General features: G+C 35.9%; 1 protein-coding gene across 8 annotated transcripts in view; it reads left to right on the top strand.

Moving 5' to 3' along the window:
* Positions 1-20,155, top strand: part of PARG (poly(ADP-ribose) glycohydrolase) — a 139,465-nt gene that overhangs the window by 79,683 nt on the left and 39,627 nt on the right. For all 8 annotated transcript variants that reach the window (XM_035023874.1, XM_035023882.1, XM_035023900.1 and 5 more), the window contains 2 exons: positions 12,014-12,092; positions 14,726-14,834. In XM_035023874.1, the coding sequence (XP_034879765.1) occupies positions 12,014-12,092; positions 14,726-14,834 (188 nt within the window). The remainder of the gene's footprint in view (positions 1-12,013; positions 12,093-14,725; positions 14,835-20,155) is intronic.

The raw sequence follows: 20,155 nt of genomic DNA, 5'->3' as shown, positions 1-20,155 counted from the left end.
TTGAATTCCTCCAGTGAAATTTATATTTCAGTTACTGTACTTTTCACCTCCAGAATTTCTATTTGGTTCTTCTTCTTTGTCTTTTTTTTTTTTTTTTTAAGATTTTATCTATTTGAGAGAGAGCACGAGCAGGGGGAGTGGCAGAGGGAGAGGCAGACTCCCTGCTGAGTAGGGAGCCCACAATGCAGGGCTCCATCCCAGGACCCTGAAATCACGACTTGAACCAAAGGCAGATGTTTAACCGACTGAGCCACTGGTTCTTCTTTTTAAATAATTTCTATCTCTTTTTTGAGTTTCTCTATTTGTGAGGCATTATTTGCATACTTTAGTTCTTTAGATATAATTTCCTTTAGTTCTTTGAACATATTTAAATAGCTAATGTCTTTGTTTAGTAAGTCTAACATCTGGTCTCCTCAGGTACATTTATAGTTGACTACCTTTTTTACCTGAGTAGGTATCTTACTTTCTCTTTTCTTTGCATATCTCAATTTTTTTTTAAAGATTTTATTCATTTATTAGAGAGAGTGTGTGTGTGCACAAGGAAGGGGGAAGGGGCACAGGGAGAGGGAGAAGCAGACTCCCTGCAGAGCAGGGAGCCTGATGCGGGGCTCGATCCCAGAACCCCAGGATCATGACCTGAGCTGAAGGCAGATGCTTAACCGACTGTGCCACCCAGGCGCTCTTGCAAAATCTCAATTTTTTGTTGAAAATTGGACATTTTAATAATGTAGCAACTCTCAGAATCAGATTTTCCCCTTCCCCCAGAGTCTGTTTTTGTTGCTATTTGTTATTGTTATTTAGTGACTTTCCTAAACTAATTCTGTAAAGTCTGTATTCTTTTTTGTGTATGTTCATTAAAGTCTCTACTTAGTTAGGTTAGTTTAGCTAATGATTGGACTAAGATTACCTTAAATGCTTGGAACCAATAAGTCAGTCTTTTCTGAAGGACTCTGTGTATACATTGGGGCTCACCTTCAATACTCTACCAGGCCACTGACATTTGCTTTCTGCTTGCACTTGGCACTTCATTTATTGCTTGCATAGAGCCTCAAGGTCAGAGTAGTGAGCTTAGGACATTCCCAGGTCTTTCGTGAGCATGTGTACAGCCATGGTCATGCATGTAGACTTCTGGATTCCTGGGGATACTAAGAATTTTTTAAAGCCCCTTATAGATATCTCATTCTTCAGCTTTCCCTTTGAAACTTTTTGGTTAGCCTATTATTTGCTCCAGCTGATGTCTACTGCCTCAGGTAGCCATACTATTAAGCAATTGCATGAAATTGTTTTCAGTAAACACCCCTGGGGATTAGGCTCTTTGCACTGACTTGATGCACTCCAAGTCAGGTCAAATAAAGACGGCCTTACGAGTGAGGTCTTCCAGGGAGCCACCAGACAGGTCAGATGATGACAGTTCTCTGAGAATGGGGCTTTGAAGGAACTTCATCACTCTTCTGACCCCTTTCGTGGTTTTTACTGTGATTACAAACTGTTGGTTTTTAAGGCTACTCTAGAGCTCAGGAGAGTGGAATAAAAATAGGGAGCGTTAAAATGTCACAAAGCTCATTGTTTTTACCAAGATTCAGCCTCAGACTGCTGCAAGTCACTAAATAACAATAACAAATAGCAACAAAAACAGACTCTGGGGGAAGGGGAAAATCTGATTCTGAGAGTTGCTACATTATTAAAATGTCCAATTTTCAACAAAAAATTGAGATTTTGCAAGAGCGCCTGGGTGGCACAGTCGGTTAAGCATCTGCCTTCAGCTCAGGTCATGATCCTCAGACTGCTGCAAGCCTTTGGTTAATTCCCACAGTTCAGAAAAAGTTGATTCTTATAATTTTTGCCAGTGTTCTCATGGCTTTTATGGAGGAGAAAATTTTCGGAGGTTTTTATTTAATCATTTTTGCTGATGCATCCTTACCTTTGGTAAGTGCTTGTTGGGGAAAAAAAAAGGCTTTCAACAAGTTATTCCACATTATTTGGGTATCTTATTATTTCTTATAATATCTCTGTGATTCTGCTCTTTTGTTAATTTTCTAAGTTTTTGTAGGAAATTCAGAATGGAACCTCAGCAAAGAAATTTCCTTTTGGATAAAGCCTCAACTATTTGAAGTTAATAACCAAAGTATTTCATCCAGAATCCTGAGGTTGTAATCCATATTGTACCAAAATGTAAAGATAAAACCCTTCTATCTTCACTGTTGTCTCAACTCCTTTATTGGTCATCTGTCTGCTATTATTGTTTATTATGTGTACAGATAGGAAGAATGCAGTTGGAAGGTATTAAGGGGAAGGAAAGTGCAAGGGATTGCAGAATAAAAAAATTAAACTGTCATAAATCCAGTGTTGGGCCAATAGATACTTTGAATATGAGTCTTATAATGTTTTAGAGAGCTCTGAAGGTCTGGAATGTGACTGTCTCCAGCATTTGGGTGTTATCAAATAATACTTTAAAAGATTTTTAATTTTTAACAGCTAAGCTAGATTTGAACTAAAGACTCGGGACAGAATATTTCATAAGTTTTAAAGATGAGTTTACATCCTTAAAATAAAAAAGTTGATAGAATGCTGGGTATTTAAACTCAGAGCTAATTTGTTTCATTTGCTTTATTTCTTCTTTACTAGGAGAATAGTAGGTCTCTTATCATCTACCATTAGTGTCGCTGTAAATAAAAGATGTAATTTTCTTCCTAATAATAAAAGGAAAACACTAGAATTTTTTTCTTTTTTTAAAGATAGTTTGTCCCCAGTCTAAAAAAAAAGATCACCATTCTGGAGTTATATCTGTTCTCTACCTTACCTATAGCTATTGTAAAATGAATGGAAAATTGCAAATCCATGACTCACCTTCACATCTATGATTACTTCAGGCTAGGGACATCCGGGGTGACTTTTAACTCAGCATTTTTCCCCACATCCACTTAACTCTATTATAGTGCCTTCTAATTAATATCTGTATGTGATGTTCCCATAATGGAAATGGCCATTTCATCATCTATTTGATGTTGGATTTCTGCCATCTCCCTTCTCAGGAGACTCTTAGCCATGCACTGCAATCTATCTGCCTGATCAATTCCATTCCTTCAATGATTCATCCAGGCTCAGTGAGCTAATGGCTGTGACTCTGCTGCCTGAATCTGTAGAAGAGTTTGAGAAATTAGAAATAAATTAAATTTATCATCATTTTGGGGCATCTGGTTGGTATCAGACTTTGAAATGAATATGAAACAGGTCATGAAACAGGCAAATACTTTTATCCAGATAGTGTTATCCCTCTATTTGCTGTGATCCTCCCTGGAGGCAGCCATGAGTTAAAACCTTTCAGTAAATATAGATAGAAAGAATCTCCAATCTTACCCGCCTCTTTTTCCCCCCTTTTTCTCCCTTTCTTGTGTTCTTCTACATCAACCAGCAGATAGCTTTAATGCGAAAGGGTGTTACCATGGTTCTAAGAGTTTGTTTTATTGTTTCAGTGTGGTGAGTACTTAAAGCGGATGCCTAGACATGAAACTTACTGAGCAGAATGTTAGTACATTTAACATAAAACCTGCCCTCTAGTGAATCAAATTGTCCCAGACATCACAGATCCTTATATCTTTTGTGAATGTCAGCATATCTGATAGAAAATAGAAAAGTGGACAGACACCATTGCTTACGGTATTGATGCTTTTTATAGAGCAACAACACTAGAAGCCCATCACTACAAAAACAACCCATTGCCAACTAAATGATACCAGCTCACTGGGAAAGATCCAAATTCAGTTCTTTTCTTCATTTTTCTTAATCATGGCAGTGAAAGTCAAAGTGTTCTATCTCCTGAATAATCATCACTGTATGAGTGCTACTAATAAAAGCAGAGTAGATGGCTTTGTTTTTATACAAACCTTATTTCCAAGGGCACAACCCATTGGTACATAGAATTTTTTAATCTCCAAATATTTTTTTCTCAGTTCATCATAAACTTTCATTACTAGTAAGAGAAAAATAAGAACATTTCTTATTACTAAATCTAAAAACTCATTAACCTGTCACAAACTTATGCAAAGATTTTAATGGGTTCCTTCTAGTTTTTTCCTTAACTGAAGATTAATTTTTGAGAATGAAGTCTTATAGGTTATACCTACAGAGAGCTATCACAAAAGTCATTCAGTCTTCTGTCTCTTGTTTCCTATTATCACTATTAACCTTTGTATTTTCATCATAGTTTATCAATACATTTGAATTTAAAACAAGGGTATCTGTTTTTCAGAACAGACAGTTGACATAATTTTGAAAGATGTCTACTCTGAAAATCCAGGATTTAATTTGTTTAGAACAAAATCATCTGTATGTGCATCTTTGATTTCCCATACCTGAAAGAAATTAATCTGGTTTCTTTTAGGAAAGAAGGACAAAACCATCCTAACCTAAAATAGAAATATGATAATTGATATTTTGTATTTTCCAACCACTCTCTTTTGAAAAGACAGGTATTTGTTTTCATAGTTAAGAGATCAGAGTAGGCAGTTTTGTTTTGTTTTTTATAAATAAGGAAAATGAACCTTGTCCACTGCTGGGCAGAAAATTGAAAGGAACAGGACTGTTCCTGTCTTTATTTCCAGTCAGGTCAGTAGACCAGGTTGCTTTTAAACCTCACATAAATGAAATCATGTATCTTTGGTTTCTCTACCTCCTTGCAAAGTAGAGTCTGATGACACCAATACTAACTACTTTATGGTTTTGAAGACTTTTGAATTCTTCTTATATGGTTTTCCAAGGAATTCTATGAAGTAAACAAGATAGAAATTATTAACAACCCTGATTTTCAGATGATGAAATGAAGTCCACTGAGAGATTTGGTTACTTAAGGATTCACTTTGGGTCCCTCATGTCTCCTAATCTTAGTGTGGTGCTCTTTTTACCATGCCAGGCTGTCTTTGTAAATGTGAATTTTTTTATATGTGTCAGTTACATGGTACTTTCAGATTAAGTCTTTTTGGAATTACAATTTTAACCTCAGTTAATATAGTGTTCTTCCTTTTTTGCTTGTTAATTATTATGTTTATGCAGCAAGTACTTAACTGCTTCTATAGTCCTTTTTTTTTTTTAAGTAGGCTCCAGACCCAGTGTGGGGCTTGAACTCATGACCCTGAGATCAAGAGTTGCATGCTCCACCAACTGAGCCAGCCAGTCACCCCCCTGCATCTGTATTCTTGCGTTAACAAAATGCTAATGTAGACATACATGTTAATGACTTATAATTCCTTTCTTGAGAAGCTGGCAGTGTAGTCAAGGAGTTAGATTACATTTTTAAAACAGCTTTATTGAGGCATAATTGACATACAGTAAACTGTATATTTAAAGTGTACAGTTAGGTAAGTTACTTTTTGATGTATGGCTACATACATGAAACCATCTTTTGCCCATGTTTTAATTGGGTTATTTGTTTTTTATTGTTGAGTTTTGAAAATGCTTTATGTATTTTGGATACAGGTGTTTTATCAGATGTGGTATATCTTTTTATCAGATGTGGTGTATCTTTTCATGATCTTACAGTGACTTGTTTTTATTTTTTGTTTTGATTACTGTATAATAATATATTACTTTATAATAATTCTCAAAATCAGATAGTGTGAGTCCTCCAACTTTGTTCTTCTTCAGAGTTGTTTTGGTGAATTTTAGAATCAGTTTGTCAATATCTACCAAAAAGCTTCTGGAATTTTAATTAAGGCTGCTTTGAATCTATAGATCAATTTGGGGAGAATTGACATCTTAACAATATTTAGTCTTTGACACATGAATGAGATAGCTCTGTTTATTGAGGTCATCTTTAATTTCTCTCAGTAAAATGTATACTTTTCACTTTATACTTCTTTTATATTTGCTCATGTTTATCCCTATTTCATATTTTTGTTGCTATTATAAATATATTTTTAAAATTCCAGTTTGTGATTGTTCATTGCCACTGTGTAGAAATATAACTGACTCTCAGTTTGCAATTTAATATTCTAAGTGCTTTACTGATGCTATGTGCAGAGTACTGTGGAGCACAGATAAGGGACCACCAATGCTACTTACGGTGTCAAGGAAGGCTTACACAAGAAACAACATGAATTCTGTAATTATTTTCTTAATTTGTAGCTGTGTATTTTATCCAAAATCCTAGATGAATTTATAGGAATTAAGGTATAAATTATTTTAAATTTTTGAAAATTACTTCTAAGAAGCAGTATGCTAAGTAATAGACTAGAAACTCTTAGTATTGAGTTTAAATCTTTTATGTTTTTATTATGGAAAATTTTAATCATAAATGAAAATAGAATAGTATTTTTCATAGCTTTTTAAATATTTATATTGTATAGATATTTTTATATTTGTGTGTATATGAGACATTTCAGACTCTCATAGGAAAGTTGCAAGAATAATACAAGGAATTCCCATATAATATTCATCCAGATTCACCAGTTTGCATCTCTTCTCATCTGCTTTATCATTCTCTATTTTCTTTTCCTGATCTCTCTTCGAGAGTACATTGGAGACATTGTGCCCTTTTACCCTAAATATTTTGCTGTATATTTCTTAATAACTAGGATATTCTCTTAAATCACAACAAAATTATCAAAATCAAGAAATTTAACATTAATAAAGTACTATTAGTTAATCCCTAGTCAATATTTTCATTTTGTCAGTTATCCTAATTATATTCTTTGTAGCTTTTTTCCCCCCAGTCTACTCCAGTCCAGGATCACACCTTGAATACAGTTGTCATGTATCCTTTAAAGTAGGACAGTTTCTCAGCCTTTCCTTGTATTTGTTTACCTTGATATTTTTAAAGTATATAAACCAGGGGCGCCTGGGTGGCTCAGTCATTAAGCGTCTGCCTTCAGCTCAGGTCATGATCCCAGGGTCCTGGGATCGAGCTCCGCGTCAGGCTCCCTGCTCCACGGGAAGCCTGCTTCTCCCTCTCCCACTCCCCCTGCTTGTGTTCCCTCTCTCACTGTGTCTCTCTGTCAAATAAATAAATAAAATCTTTAAAAAAAAATAAAGTATATAAACCAATTACTTGATAAATTGTCTCTTATTTTGGGTTTGCCCAATGTTTCTTTGTAACTAGATTCAGTTTATTCTTTTTTTTGAGAGAGAGAGAGAGAGCACGAGTGGGGTGAGGAGCAGAGGGAGAAGCAGGCTCCTGGCTGAGCAGGGAGTCTGATGCTGGGACACCGGGACCATGACCCGAGCCAAAGGCAGACGCTTAACCGACTGAGCCACCCAGGCGTCCCGAGTTTATTCATTTTGATAGAAATCCCACTGAAGTGATATGTCCTGCTCTAATGTATCTTTTGAGGAGAACAGTAATACCACTTTGTCTCAGTGTTTATGATAAATTGTCATGATTTGGTTAAGGTGGGATCTGCCAAGTTTCTTCACTTTCAAGTTAGTCTTTTCCCTTTGTAATTAATCTGTAGTTACGTATTTCACATTTTGAAACTGTAAATATTCTTTCCTCATCAAACATTCACCCACTATTTTAGCACCCATTTTCTTAACTCCATCATTCCTCCTGCATTTAGTAGTTGGCACTCTACTGTAAGGAAGGATTTTCCATTCTCTCTTATTTATGTATATTTATTAATATTTATATAGTCACATGGATTCTTATTTTATTCAATGTGTTATAATCCATTACTGCCATTACAATCCATTACAGTACAATCCATTATGTTCTGATGCTATAGTGTTCCAGATTTTGTCAGTGTTAGCTGTTGTGTTCCTTTGCCCATCATTCTTTAATGCACTTTCCCCTTTTTTGGCATTAAAAGAGTTCTAAGCTCATCTTGTATATTCCCTGCCCCAGCTCTAGATCATCTCTCTCTCCAAGGAGTCCTGGATTTAGAGTAATTTTTAGAAATCAAGATTTGAGGGGTGCTTGTGTGGTTCAATCGGTTAAGCATCTGACTCTTGATTTTGGCTCAAGTCATGATCTCAGGGTCCTGGGATTGAGCCCCATGTCAGGCTCCCCACCCAGCAGAGGTTCTGTTTGTCTCCCGCTCCCCTTATCCCTCCCCTCGCTCACGCTCTCTCTCTGTCTAAAAAAAAAAAAGAAATCAAGATTTGAATACTCAGTATGCTTATTGCTATGAAGGGTGTCATTGCTTCTATGCCTTCATCAGACAGACCCAGGACATATATGATATAACCACACACATGCATATACATATAAACAACTGGATTCATATGGCTACCTCCCATTGCCACGTAACATCACAACATAAATTCTAGTCTTCCTCTTTTCTTATTTGAGTAAACCTAGAATACAGAAAAGGTGATTTCAGAACTTCTAAGCCATGCCACTGCAAATAGCAAACCTGTTACGTGGAGCTCAGCTGACATCCTTGTCAACATTTAGTGTTGTCATTCTTTTTGATTTTACCCATTCTGTTGGGTATATAGTGGTATCTCACTGTGGTTTTAATTTGCATTCCTCTTATAACTAGTGTTATTCAGCAGTATTTCATGTAGTTAGTAGAGAATTGTTTATCTTCCTCTGTGATGGTTATGTATAAGTCTTTTGCTTATTTTTCTAAATTGGGTTGTTTGTATATTTTTATTGTCTAAGAAATCTTTATGTACCCCCAGTGTCATAAAGCCATTCTCCCATGTTTTCTTCGAAGTCTTATAGTTTTAGGTTTTATGTTAATGCCTTTATTTTATTTCAGAGTAATTTGTGTTCATAGTGTGAGGTAGCAATTGAAGTTTTTGGGGTTTTTTCTATATGAATAGCTAATTGTTTCAGCAACATATGTTGGAAGAACTATCCCTTCCTTCCCCAGTGGATTGTTTTAGCACCATTGTCATGAGTCAATTGACCATACAAGTGTGGATTTATCTATGAATTCTGTTTAGTTCAGTTGATCTCTTGGTCTTTCCTTAGGTCACAACAAGTAAATATTGAACTCAGATACTTAAATCCTCCAGTTTTGTTCTTTTTTCAAAAATGTTTTGCTTATTTTAGGTTCTTTGCATTTCCATATAAATTTTAGAATCGCCTTCTCGATTACTATTTTTAATGTCTGCTAGGAATATCAAAAGGATTGAGGAATATTTGTGATTACAATATTGAGAAATACCATATTGAGTCTTCCAACCCCTGAGGATGGTCTATCTTACCATTTATTTAAATCTTCTTTACTTTTTCTCAGTGGTGTCTGCTATATCTTTTGTTACATTTACTCCTAAGTATTTTATTGTTTTTGATGCTCTGGTTAATGGATTTTTGAAAGTTTTATTTTCCCACTGTTTGCTGCTATTATATAGACATATCTTTGATATATTTATTAATGAGCTTGTCTTTCTTTTCTATAATTTTTCTTTTTTTCTTTCATTTCCTGGTGATTCCTTAGGATTTGCTACATAAATAGTCATGACATTTGCAAATAAGGATAGTCTTACTTTTTTATACTCTTTTTGATTTTTCTTTCTTTTTTTTTTTTTTTTTTGCCTTATTATGGTGGCTAGGACTTCACTACAGTGTTGAATTAGGTGGAATGTTTTCATTACTGTGTATGAAGTTAGTTGTAAGTTTTCATGTAGTGGTCCTTAATCAGATTGATGAAGTTCCTTTTTTTTATTCTCAGTTTTATTGAGAGTGTTAATCATGGTAGGTGTTGAATTTTATCTTTTCTGCAACTTTTGTTAGGATTATGTGGGGTTCTTTAATCTATTAATGTAATGGATTTCATTTATTTTTCAAATGTGAAATCAAAATAAAGGCAAAATTGTTGTCTTTCTGATGAATTGACCCTTTTATCATTATGAAGTGTTCCTCTTTTTCTTTCATAATACTCCTTGACTTCAAATTTGTTTTATCCAATATTAATATAACTACCCTCACTTTCTTATTAGTGTTTTCATGTTTGTTTCTTTTAGTTTATAGGTTCTGCTCTCTTTTTTTCCTTATAATTTTTGTAAGCAGCCCAGACTTTTGGTCCTGTAGAGTTTCCCATGGTCTGAATGTTGCTGATTACATCTTCATGGTGATATTTAACATGTTTCTCAGTTATCTATCTATAAGTTAATAAATGTTGAGGCCATTTGCAGTCTTGTTCACTACATTTAGTAATCTTTGTGTATAAAAGCTTCAAGTTGTTTAAGTAACATGTAAGAAGTTAACCTGACCCCAAAAATGAAAATAATTTGCTTTTGGATGAAGAACTGACAGTTCATAATTAGCATGTCGTGATTTGATTTTGTGTTCTTTTTATTTTTATTAAATATGTTTTCTATTTTTTTTTAAAGTTTGTTTGTTTGCTTAAATAATCTTTACACCCAAGTTGGGGCTTGAACTCACGACCCTGAGATCAAGAGTCATCCTCTACTGACTGAGCCAGGCGCCCCTGTTTTCTATTTTTAAATATATATATATTTTTTGGAAATACTGTATATTCTAGTATCATTTTTCCCCTAATATTAAGTCTTTGTCACAAATATCTTCAGTATTGGACCTTTACTGGATGAATAGTCATTTTAATAAGTAGTGTTCAGCTGTCTGAAAAAGTCAGTCTGCTTGCATTTTATTTACCGGCAAATTTAGGGCAATTGCACTAAAAAAAAAAAAAAAGTCACTACTCTTAGTTGTCAGTGTTGTCTTGTTTATTCTTTTTTTTTAATTTCTTTTTTATATGTGAAAAGTATTATCTTGCTCAGGGTTTTCAGCTTTTCATTTTACGGTTTTGTTGATTCTTGAAAAGTTTTTTTTTTTTTTTTAAAGATTTTATTTATTTATCTGAGAGAGAGAATGGGAGACAGAGAGCATGAGAGGGGGAGGATCAGAGGGAGAAGCAGACTCCCCGCTGAGCAGGGAGCCCGATGTGGGACTCGATCCCGGGACTCCAGGATCATGACCTGAGCCGAAGGCAGTCACTTAACCAACTGAGCCACCCAGGCACCTGATTCTTGAAAAGTTTAATTATTGAGTTGACCATAGGAATTGGAATGATTTTATTTAGTTAAGCAGTAGGACACTTTTGGCACTATCCCTCCTGGTATGTCCAAGGAGAAATCTCTGGGGGCTCCTAGTGGGCTCAATCTGAGGAGCATGTGACTCTTGATCTCAGGGTTGTGAGTTCAAGCCTCACACTTGGTGTAGAGATTACTTAATAAAAACTTTAAAAAAAAAAGTAGAAATCTTTGTTATGTGGCAAGCTTGGTGCATGTTCTCATCAGATGAATTTTAATTATGCTTTAGTCCCCGTGCCTTCTCTGTCACAGTATTCTGGTTTACAAAGCCCTTTGAAGTAACTTGCATATGGATAGGCAAGTCCTAGATTTAATTTTAATGATACTTTTCTTAGCAGGGAATGTCTTTATGTAAAATTGCTTTCTCAACAATACAAACTAAATATTACCATCAGATTACTGATATTGAAGACATTGGACCTTTATAAAACAGTCTGTCACTCATGAAAGACATTAATATGACAGAGCATATTTTGTTTTCTCTGTTGATTGAGACATTTATCTCTGTATGATAAACATTGCAGTGGCTTTTATAGGTGTCATTATAGGTGTCATTTCCTTATAGAAAATAACAGGTCATTAAGACCAGTGAGGTTTTTTTTCAGTTGACATTTGCCAACAGGTATTTCCAGAAATGAGGATTAAGTTTATTAACAAAGTCCCTTTAGGGGGCGCCACTCGGTTAAGCGTCTGCCTTTGGCTCAGGTCATGATTTGATGAGGGCGGAGGTGGGATTGGCCATGTCAGGCTCCTTGCTCAGCGAGGAGTCTGCTTCTGCCCCTCCTCCCGCTCTAAAGACCCAGAGCATGCAGCTTTTTTTTTTTTTTTAACTATTTATTTATTTTAATTTTATTTTATTATGTTATGTTAATCACCATATATTACATCATTAGTTTTTGATGCAGTGTTCCATGATTCTTTGTTTGCGTATAACACCTAGTGCTCCATTCAATACGTGCCCTCTTCAAGCTTTTAAGAAAAATCCTTCTGAAAAATAATGGCAGATTATTTGTTTCAGGTACAGAACAGTACAGTGAATACACAGGCTATGCTGAAACATATCGTTGGGCCCGAAGCCATGAAGATGGAAGTGAAAGGTGAGTTCGTTTCTGACTTGAGTATTGCATGACCAAAAGCTAAGGAATGTGGGTTTGACCTAGTACATTCTGTCTTCCATCTACTCTTACTTTGGAAATGTAACTGTTGTTTAAAGTTCAGTATTACAGGTTCATTGGTAGTTAAACTAGTATTACCATCTCCATATACAAAAGGGAAGAACAGAGAAATAAAAGCCAAAAGTATAAACCAAAAATAAGGGTGGAACTCTTGTTCTTTACCTGTCAGCTACCAAATGTAAGCAGTCAGTGGAGGTTAGCTTCCAAGGCCAAACTTACTTAGAATAGGTTCTTATTAGAGCTTAAAGCCTTTAACCAGCTTATTTATCTTTAATTTTTCTGTGAGATTAAATAGGTGGGGAAACATGTTGGGACAGTTTGCCTAATGCCACAGGACGGTTAACAGCATGACCTACAGTAAACTTTGCTGAAGTCTCCTATTTCTTACTGAAAAATGCTTTTATACTTTGACATATTTGCTTCCTCGTGAACTTTTAGGGGGTAAACTTTTATAGAAATGGTGCCTGAGTAATATTCCATTGTGTATATATATATACCAAATCTTCTTTGTCCGTTCATTAGTCGATGGATATTTGGGCTCTTTCCATAATTTGGCTACTGTTGATAATGATGCTATAAACATCAGGGTGCACGTATCCCTTCAAATCAGTATTTCTGTATCGTTTGGTTATCCAAACGATACCTAGTAGTGCAGTTGCTAGATCGTAGAATAAAGAAGATGTGGCATATATATATAATGGAATATTACTCAGCCATAAAAAAGAATGAAATCTTGACATTTGCAATGACATAGATGGAGCTAGAGAATGTGATGCTAAGTGAAATAAGTCAGTCAGAGAAAGACAAATACCATATGATTTAACTCATATGTGGAATTTAAGAAACAAAACAAATGAACACAGGTGGGGAAGAGAGAGGCAAATCAGAAAACAGATTTTTTTTTTTTTTAAGATTTTGTTTATTTATTTGTCAGAGAGAGAGCGCAAGCAGGGGGGAGAGGCAGACAGAGGGAGAAGCAGACTCCCCAGAGCCCAACGTGGGGCTTGATCCCAGGACCCTGAAATCATGACCTGAGCCGAAGGCAGATGCTTAACCAACTGAGTCACCCAGGTGTCCCAGAAAACAGACTCTTAACTATGGAGCACAAACTGAGGATTACTGGAGGGGAGAGAGATGGATGGGTTAAAGAGGTAATGGGATTAGGAGTGCACTTGTTGTGATGAGCTTGAAGAGGGCACGTATTGAATGGAGCACTAGGTGTTATACGCAAACAAAGAATCATGGAACACTGCATCAAAAACTAATGATGTGTGTTGTATGTGAGTAATGAATCACTAAATTCTACACCTGAAACTAATGTTACACTGTATGTTAACTAACTGGAATTTAAATTAAAATTTGGAGAAAGAAAAAACAAAAAGAAATGATACCTGAAAGCACTTGTGGGTGTGTACATGCCTTAATGAAAAAGCGCAGTTGTGTTAGAATCAGTAATTGCCCATCTACCCATGCCAGCTTATTCTTTGTAATATCTCAAGTCCGGCCCCTGGTTCTCTTCCCTTTTGTTTTGGTTAAAATATTTGGTTGTAACAATTACCTATGTGGATATTTAATTCCTGATAATTATTTACAGACTAACATGAAGGTTTCTGTTGCCTTTCTTCAGTGTGAAAAGTTGCTTGGCATGTCACTTTATGCAAGTCTGTAAAGGGAGTATTGGAATATTTGGAATTTCACATTGCCAAAGTCATCTCACCCAGTCCTTCCTATTTCCACAGGCAATATCTGCTTTACTGTCTTTGTCTTTTTAAAAATAGTTTCACACTGGGCGCCTGGGTGGCTCAGTTGGTTAAGCAACTGCCTTCGGCTCAGGTCATGATCCCAGGGTCCTGGGATCAAGTCCCACATCGGGCTCCCGGCTCAGCAGGAAGCCTGCTTCTCCCTCTCCCACTCCCCCTGCTTGTGTTCCTGCTCTCGCTGTCTCTGTCTCTGTCAAATAAATAAATAAAATCTTTAAAAAAAAAAATAGTTTCACACCATCAGCAATTGAGCACAGTAGGTAGAATGTTGTGCTGAATCATGACACATTTTTTTAACACTTGTTGTGATTATGTTTTGGATGGTAGATGGTGATGTTATAAACCCAAGACCCAAAAAACAGGTCTTTCAAAGCAAAGGAAGAACGAGCATTTTTTTTGGCTTTTGTCAAGATACAAATGCCATGTCTTCAGTATTAGAGGAAAACCAAGAACGAAGTTCCTTTTGTTTGCCCCCAAATCCTTTAACTTCTGAGACTCACTGTAAATGATGTATCTGTTTCCACTCTGTCATATTTGTCATCTCTTGATAATTTTTTGTTTTACTCTTTAATGCCTAGTAGTCCATTATGTGTATGCCTTGAAATATAAAGATGTGGTTTTCTGCCCTCTTGTTTTGCTGAGACTTGTAGCTACTGGTTTGTTGGTTTGTTTTTAATATTTTAGCCCTGCCAGACTCCTAGAAACCCCACCTCACAAGGGTTACGTTTTGTGAGTGTCTTTCCCCAGTCATCGTCTTCCCCCAGTCATCGTCTTCCCCCTTCCGTCCTGCCCCAGGGATGCCTGGCAGCGGCGCGGCACTGAGATCGTCGCCATCGATGCCCTTCACTTCAGACGCTACCTCGACCAGTTTGTGCCCGAGAAAATCAGACGAGAGCTTAACAAGGCCAGTAACCTCATTTCTCAGTTCATCTGGCAGCTGTCATCTATTTACTGCCATTTTATTAATGCTGAAATTAATGCTTTCTGGTAATTCTTGCAGTGTCACTATGTCTGCCCACAGCTCTCTTGATTTAATGGGTCTGTCAGCTTGTACAAGATGTACTTTCCATTTCGTAATTGCTTGATTACTGATGCCAGATAGACTGTTGCTTCATATTAAGCCCCACACATGCATTTAGCTCATCAAATACTTTTACTTGCTTTGGAACATTATTATTGTAAAACCATATAGAAATGAATGAGCGCTAACAAATTTTTGTCACACCTTTCAGTGACGTCTCTACAAGGTATGCCATCAGGGTTAAATACAGATAAACCATAAAAGTTAAGTTCTCTTATAGGTAAGATTCACATGTAAATCGTTTATTGATTAGGTAATTTGGCATATTAATGATGGAATCTGTGATTTTCTGTGATGCTTAGTGCTGTCTACTAAATCATTTTTTCTAACTGTATTTCAGAAATATGAAAATGAGCCATGCCTATTATTCAGATTTTCACTACTGCTAACCAAAGTAAATAAACTCTTACCATACAGTGGAGTACTGATTCTATTCTCTAAGTCTAGGGCTTTACCAAAACAGTTGATAATTTCTTTAGATCTTTTACAGCCAAGAAGACTGACCCAATCTGAAAACCATTGTTTAACTCGCATGAGTCATATTTGATTATGAGATTGTTTATTAAGATAATTGCATGGCTACATGTGTGCCAATCTCTACATAGACTTTGGATAATGACAGCAGACTGGGTGTACCATTGCAAGGGGATTGGGAACGCCCTTGCAGTAGCACATCTGACATTGTGTATATTATCCTCAGGTTCTCCCTGGTCTCACTCTTGTGGTCCTCTGCATATCCTAGCACAAACACCTTGCCTTTCATATAGTTAGTAAAATAAACAACCAAATAATCCAGAGAGGCTTTTGCTTCTCTTAGAACTTGGTATATATTTTGAGTATAATTATATATATTATCTTATATTCCGATCTATTCTTATATTCTGAGAATTTAATTGTTGAATGTGTTTTCTTATACCTGTCGATTAGAATATTTTAATTATTTTATTTTATTTTTTTAAAGATTTTTATTTATTTATTTGACAGAGAGAGACACAGTGAGAGAGGGAACACAAGCAGGGGGAGTGGAAGAGGGAGAAGCAGGCTTCCCACGGAGCAGGGAGCCCGATGCTGGGCTTGATCTCAGGACCCTGGGATCATGACCTGAGCCAAAGGCAGACGCTTAACGACTGAGCCACCCAGGCGCCCTAGAATATTTTAATTATTTTAATGTTTAGAGTTCTCAAAGGGATCTCTTAAAAATTTTGAAGAATAAATGCACTGTTTTCCAAAGTTGAACTTAGATAACAGATACTGCGTACATATTTTTTTTAAGCAATTCCTCAGAAAAGCTATGCAGAAAGACTGCTCTTTGGTATATCAACAGGTATAATCTGTCTCTTTTACCTGACTCTGATAATCAGAGATTCTATAACAAAGAATATCTTTTATTATATTAAATACATTTTATTTTTTTTAATTTTTATTGTTATGTTAATCACCATACATCATTAGTTTTTTTTTTTTTTAAGATTTATTTATTCACTTGAGAGAACGAGAATGAGAGAGAGTACATGAGAGGGGGGAGGGTTAGAGGGAGAAGCAGGCTCCTCGCCGAGCAGGGAGCCCGATGCGGGACTCGATCCAGGGACTCCAGGATCATGACCTGAGCCAAAGGCAGTCGCTTAACCAATTGAGCCACCCAGGCGCCCACATCATTAGTTTTTGATGTAGTGTTCCATGATTCACTGTTTGTGCATAACACCCAGTGCTCCATGCAGAACGTGCCCTCTTTAATACCCATCACCAGGCTAACCCATCCTCCCACCCCCCTCCCCTCTAGAACCCTCAGTTTGTTTTTCAGAGTCCATCGTCTCTTATGGTTCGTATTAGACACATTTTAAATGTAAGCCTTTCATTGTTCCAAACTCTTGCCTTAAAGCAATTATTTCCAAGTACATGATGTTTTTATTATAAAACATATCAAGTAGAATGAGATTTATCTTTAGATTTTTATCACATGTTCCTTCTTTATTAAACACGTTTTATATGAATTTGTCACATGGTCATGGTCATTGATACTAGAAGACATTTATATAAGCAGTAGGTAGTTTGGAGAGAAATATATGAAAAGGAAATGTGTTTAATCATAATCATACAGTAACACAAATAAAATGGTTCTTTTTCTTATGGATAAAATTTACATCCCCATAAATACTTTTCTGTAGGAGCTAGATCATTCAATTTTAGAAATTATCTGCAAATATGATTTTTTAAAATGATAACCCTGGGCATAAATAAATCTTTTATTTTTTAAACTGCCCATGGCCTATTGATGTTCTCTACATTTACTGATATAGCACTAACCTCAATTTACCTATCGGTGAAACTTGGTAAATGTGAATAGGTTAATTTAGTTGTAAGTATTGGAAAACATTTATTTGTAGAATGTAGAGTCCATAGGAAACCCACTTTATACAGAAAGAATGAGTCTTTAAATAACAGCAGACAAAGTTTTATTTCATTCAAGTCAGTCAGTGCCAAGCACGCTGCCTTGCTTATGAAAATTTCTCAAAAATATTTGTTAAATGCATTAGTCGGTGATTAATTAAACTTCTTAGATATTACTAACAGTTTTTTTAAGGTAAACTTTTTAGATATACATTATCTTAAATGACTTAAAATGTTACAGATTTGTAGATATTTCCCAAATATTCTTTAAGTGCTAGGTAAAGCCCAGTAAGTCCAATGTTGATTCAAGTATGGAATAGATAAAACCACATGAAGCAGATGGATTGATAGTTACGTACTTCTGTGTTTCAGCGTGCCATCATTTATGTTAATATACAATTAAATCTAATTTATAGTTCATAAGAGATTCTTTTCTGTCAAGTGCAGGTAGAAGTTTTCTTAAATTATATAAGTAACAATAGTAAAAGTAATAGATAACATTAAATGATTGCTTATGATATGCCAGGCACTCTACTTAGCACTTTAAATGCAGTGTCTGATTTAATCAGAACCACCCAGGGAGATGTAGATAATTTTCTTGTCTCCAATTTAGAGATCATGAACTGAGCCTCAAGAAGTTGAATAACTTGCCCCACGTCACACAGATGGGCAGTGATGAAGTCAGGACTTGAATCCAGGTTCCCCTGACTTCAAATCACTTTTTATTTTTATTTTTATTTTTTTAAAGATTTTATTTATTTATTTGACAGAGAGATAGAAGAGCACAACCAGAGGGAGTGGCAGAGGGAGAGGGAGAAGCAGGCTCTGCACTGAGCAGGGAACCCGATGCGGGACTCGATCCCAGGACCCTGAGATCATGACCTGAGCCGAAGGCAGACACTTAACCATCTGAGCCACCCAGGCGCCCCTCAAATCACTTTTTAAAAATGTAACTCCTCCCACATAGAGATTACTATAACAAGGTCTGTCTTTCCAGACTTTTTACCTGTTTTAAGTCTTAAATCATTAAGAATATTCCTTGCATTTTGTTAACAATCTCCTATAAGCATATATGCTTTGGTTACCTCTTCTCTTTTAATCATAATCCTATACCGTGAGCAAGTCTCCAGTTGATTGCTTTTCTCAATATCTTTTTTTTGTTTGATATACTATTTTAAGGAAATTTGAGGGCTTTCCCCCCCCAGCCTATTTATTAAATTCCCATAAGACAAGGAAGTACCACAGGTGTAGAGTAGCCCATCAGTACATGGGCTAACATTGAGAAAACACCTAGTTCAGGGCCCGGCACTATGGGAAGGCACTGAATAAATTATGTCTGTCGTTCACTGCGAGATTCCAAAACATTTGCTCTTTTAGCTGAGAATTAGTTTCCTAATTCTTTCATTGGAAAAGAAGAAAGGAATAAATGATTTTGTTAAATGTCATCGACAACTTAAAGAACTAATCCAAATAACTTTGGGCCTTCTAAATAAAAGCATTCCATCATTTATTGGTTACATTTACCTATTAAAAGAGAGTATGAATTTTAGTACAGCAACAGGGAGTTTTACATAAACTTACAGCACAACTTGGAGAGAATTTAAGTTAAATATTTACATCTCACTGTGTTTTGTAAACTTAGGTTTAAAGCTATATTAAAATGCTTTAGAGATGACTTATACAATTCTGCTTTTTTTGTGCCAGAGAGAAAGTGAGCAGGAATAGAAAAACTCATTTTTTCTAGGAAGTAATAGAGCATAAGACCAGTTTTCACCATCAGAATTCAATGTGGATCTCTGAACTCTAGGGGCTTTTTTGCTACTTTTAGGCATTAGTCATCAGATAATAATTGAAAGGGCAAGCCCACAAAGTGTTTTATTCCCTCTAGAAACAGTCTGCTCCATCCAGGCTCCACCTATCCTATTGGACCCACATCATGACCTGCAAACAGAGTTGGTTTTTAAAAGGAAGAATCGGCCTCCTTTTATATAACTGGTATTGTGAAGCAATACTGTGAGAGATCAGCTGGGTGACATTCTAGAGGAAAATTATCTTTGTAGTTGGAAAGATTTATGACTCCAGCTTGCAAAAGTGGCAAATAGCTCAGCAAGGGAAGAAAGAAATCATCTGTGAAAAGTTATATTAAACCATGTTAGACTCATTCAAGTAAGATTAAGTAATGAATATATTACATAGAGGCTTCTGGATCAGACATTGATTAAAGCAAACTGACCACCCCAACAGGAAATCACCACCATTTACCCTTTTTAAATTGATTTCTTGATTTTTTTGGTATTACCCATCAACAAATTTGGAAAGAGGTTATTAAACCAGAGCTTGTTTAATGGTTGTTCAATACTAGCTACTGGTATTTCTAAGGAGTTCAACATGTAGGGTAGCTGATATAGCTCAGTTAGTTGGGAGAGTGTTAGAATGGAGGAGGAGTTCAACATCTGATCATTTATATTTTCTTAAAGTACAGTTGACTCTTGAACAACTTGGAGATTAGGGATGCCAACCCTCAGCACCGTCAAAAATCTACATATAACTTTGAACTCCCCCAAAACTTAACTATTTATAGCCTACTATTGACTGGAAGCCTTACTGACAACAGCCTGGTGATGGGTATTAAAGAGGGCATGTACTGCATGGAGCACTGGGTGTTATACGCAAACAATGAATCATGGAACACTACATCAAAAACTAATGATGTAATGTATGGTGATTAACATAATAAAATAAAATTAAAAAAAAGA

This window comes from Mirounga leonina, unplaced genomic scaffold, assembly GCF_011800145.1.
Source record: "Mirounga leonina isolate KUSES-001 unplaced genomic scaffold, KU_Mleo_1.0 Mir_114, whole genome shotgun sequence".
Classification (NCBI taxonomy): domain Eukaryota; kingdom Metazoa; phylum Chordata; class Mammalia; order Carnivora; family Phocidae; genus Mirounga; species Mirounga leonina.
This window is presented reverse-complemented; position numbering and strand designations above follow the sequence as displayed.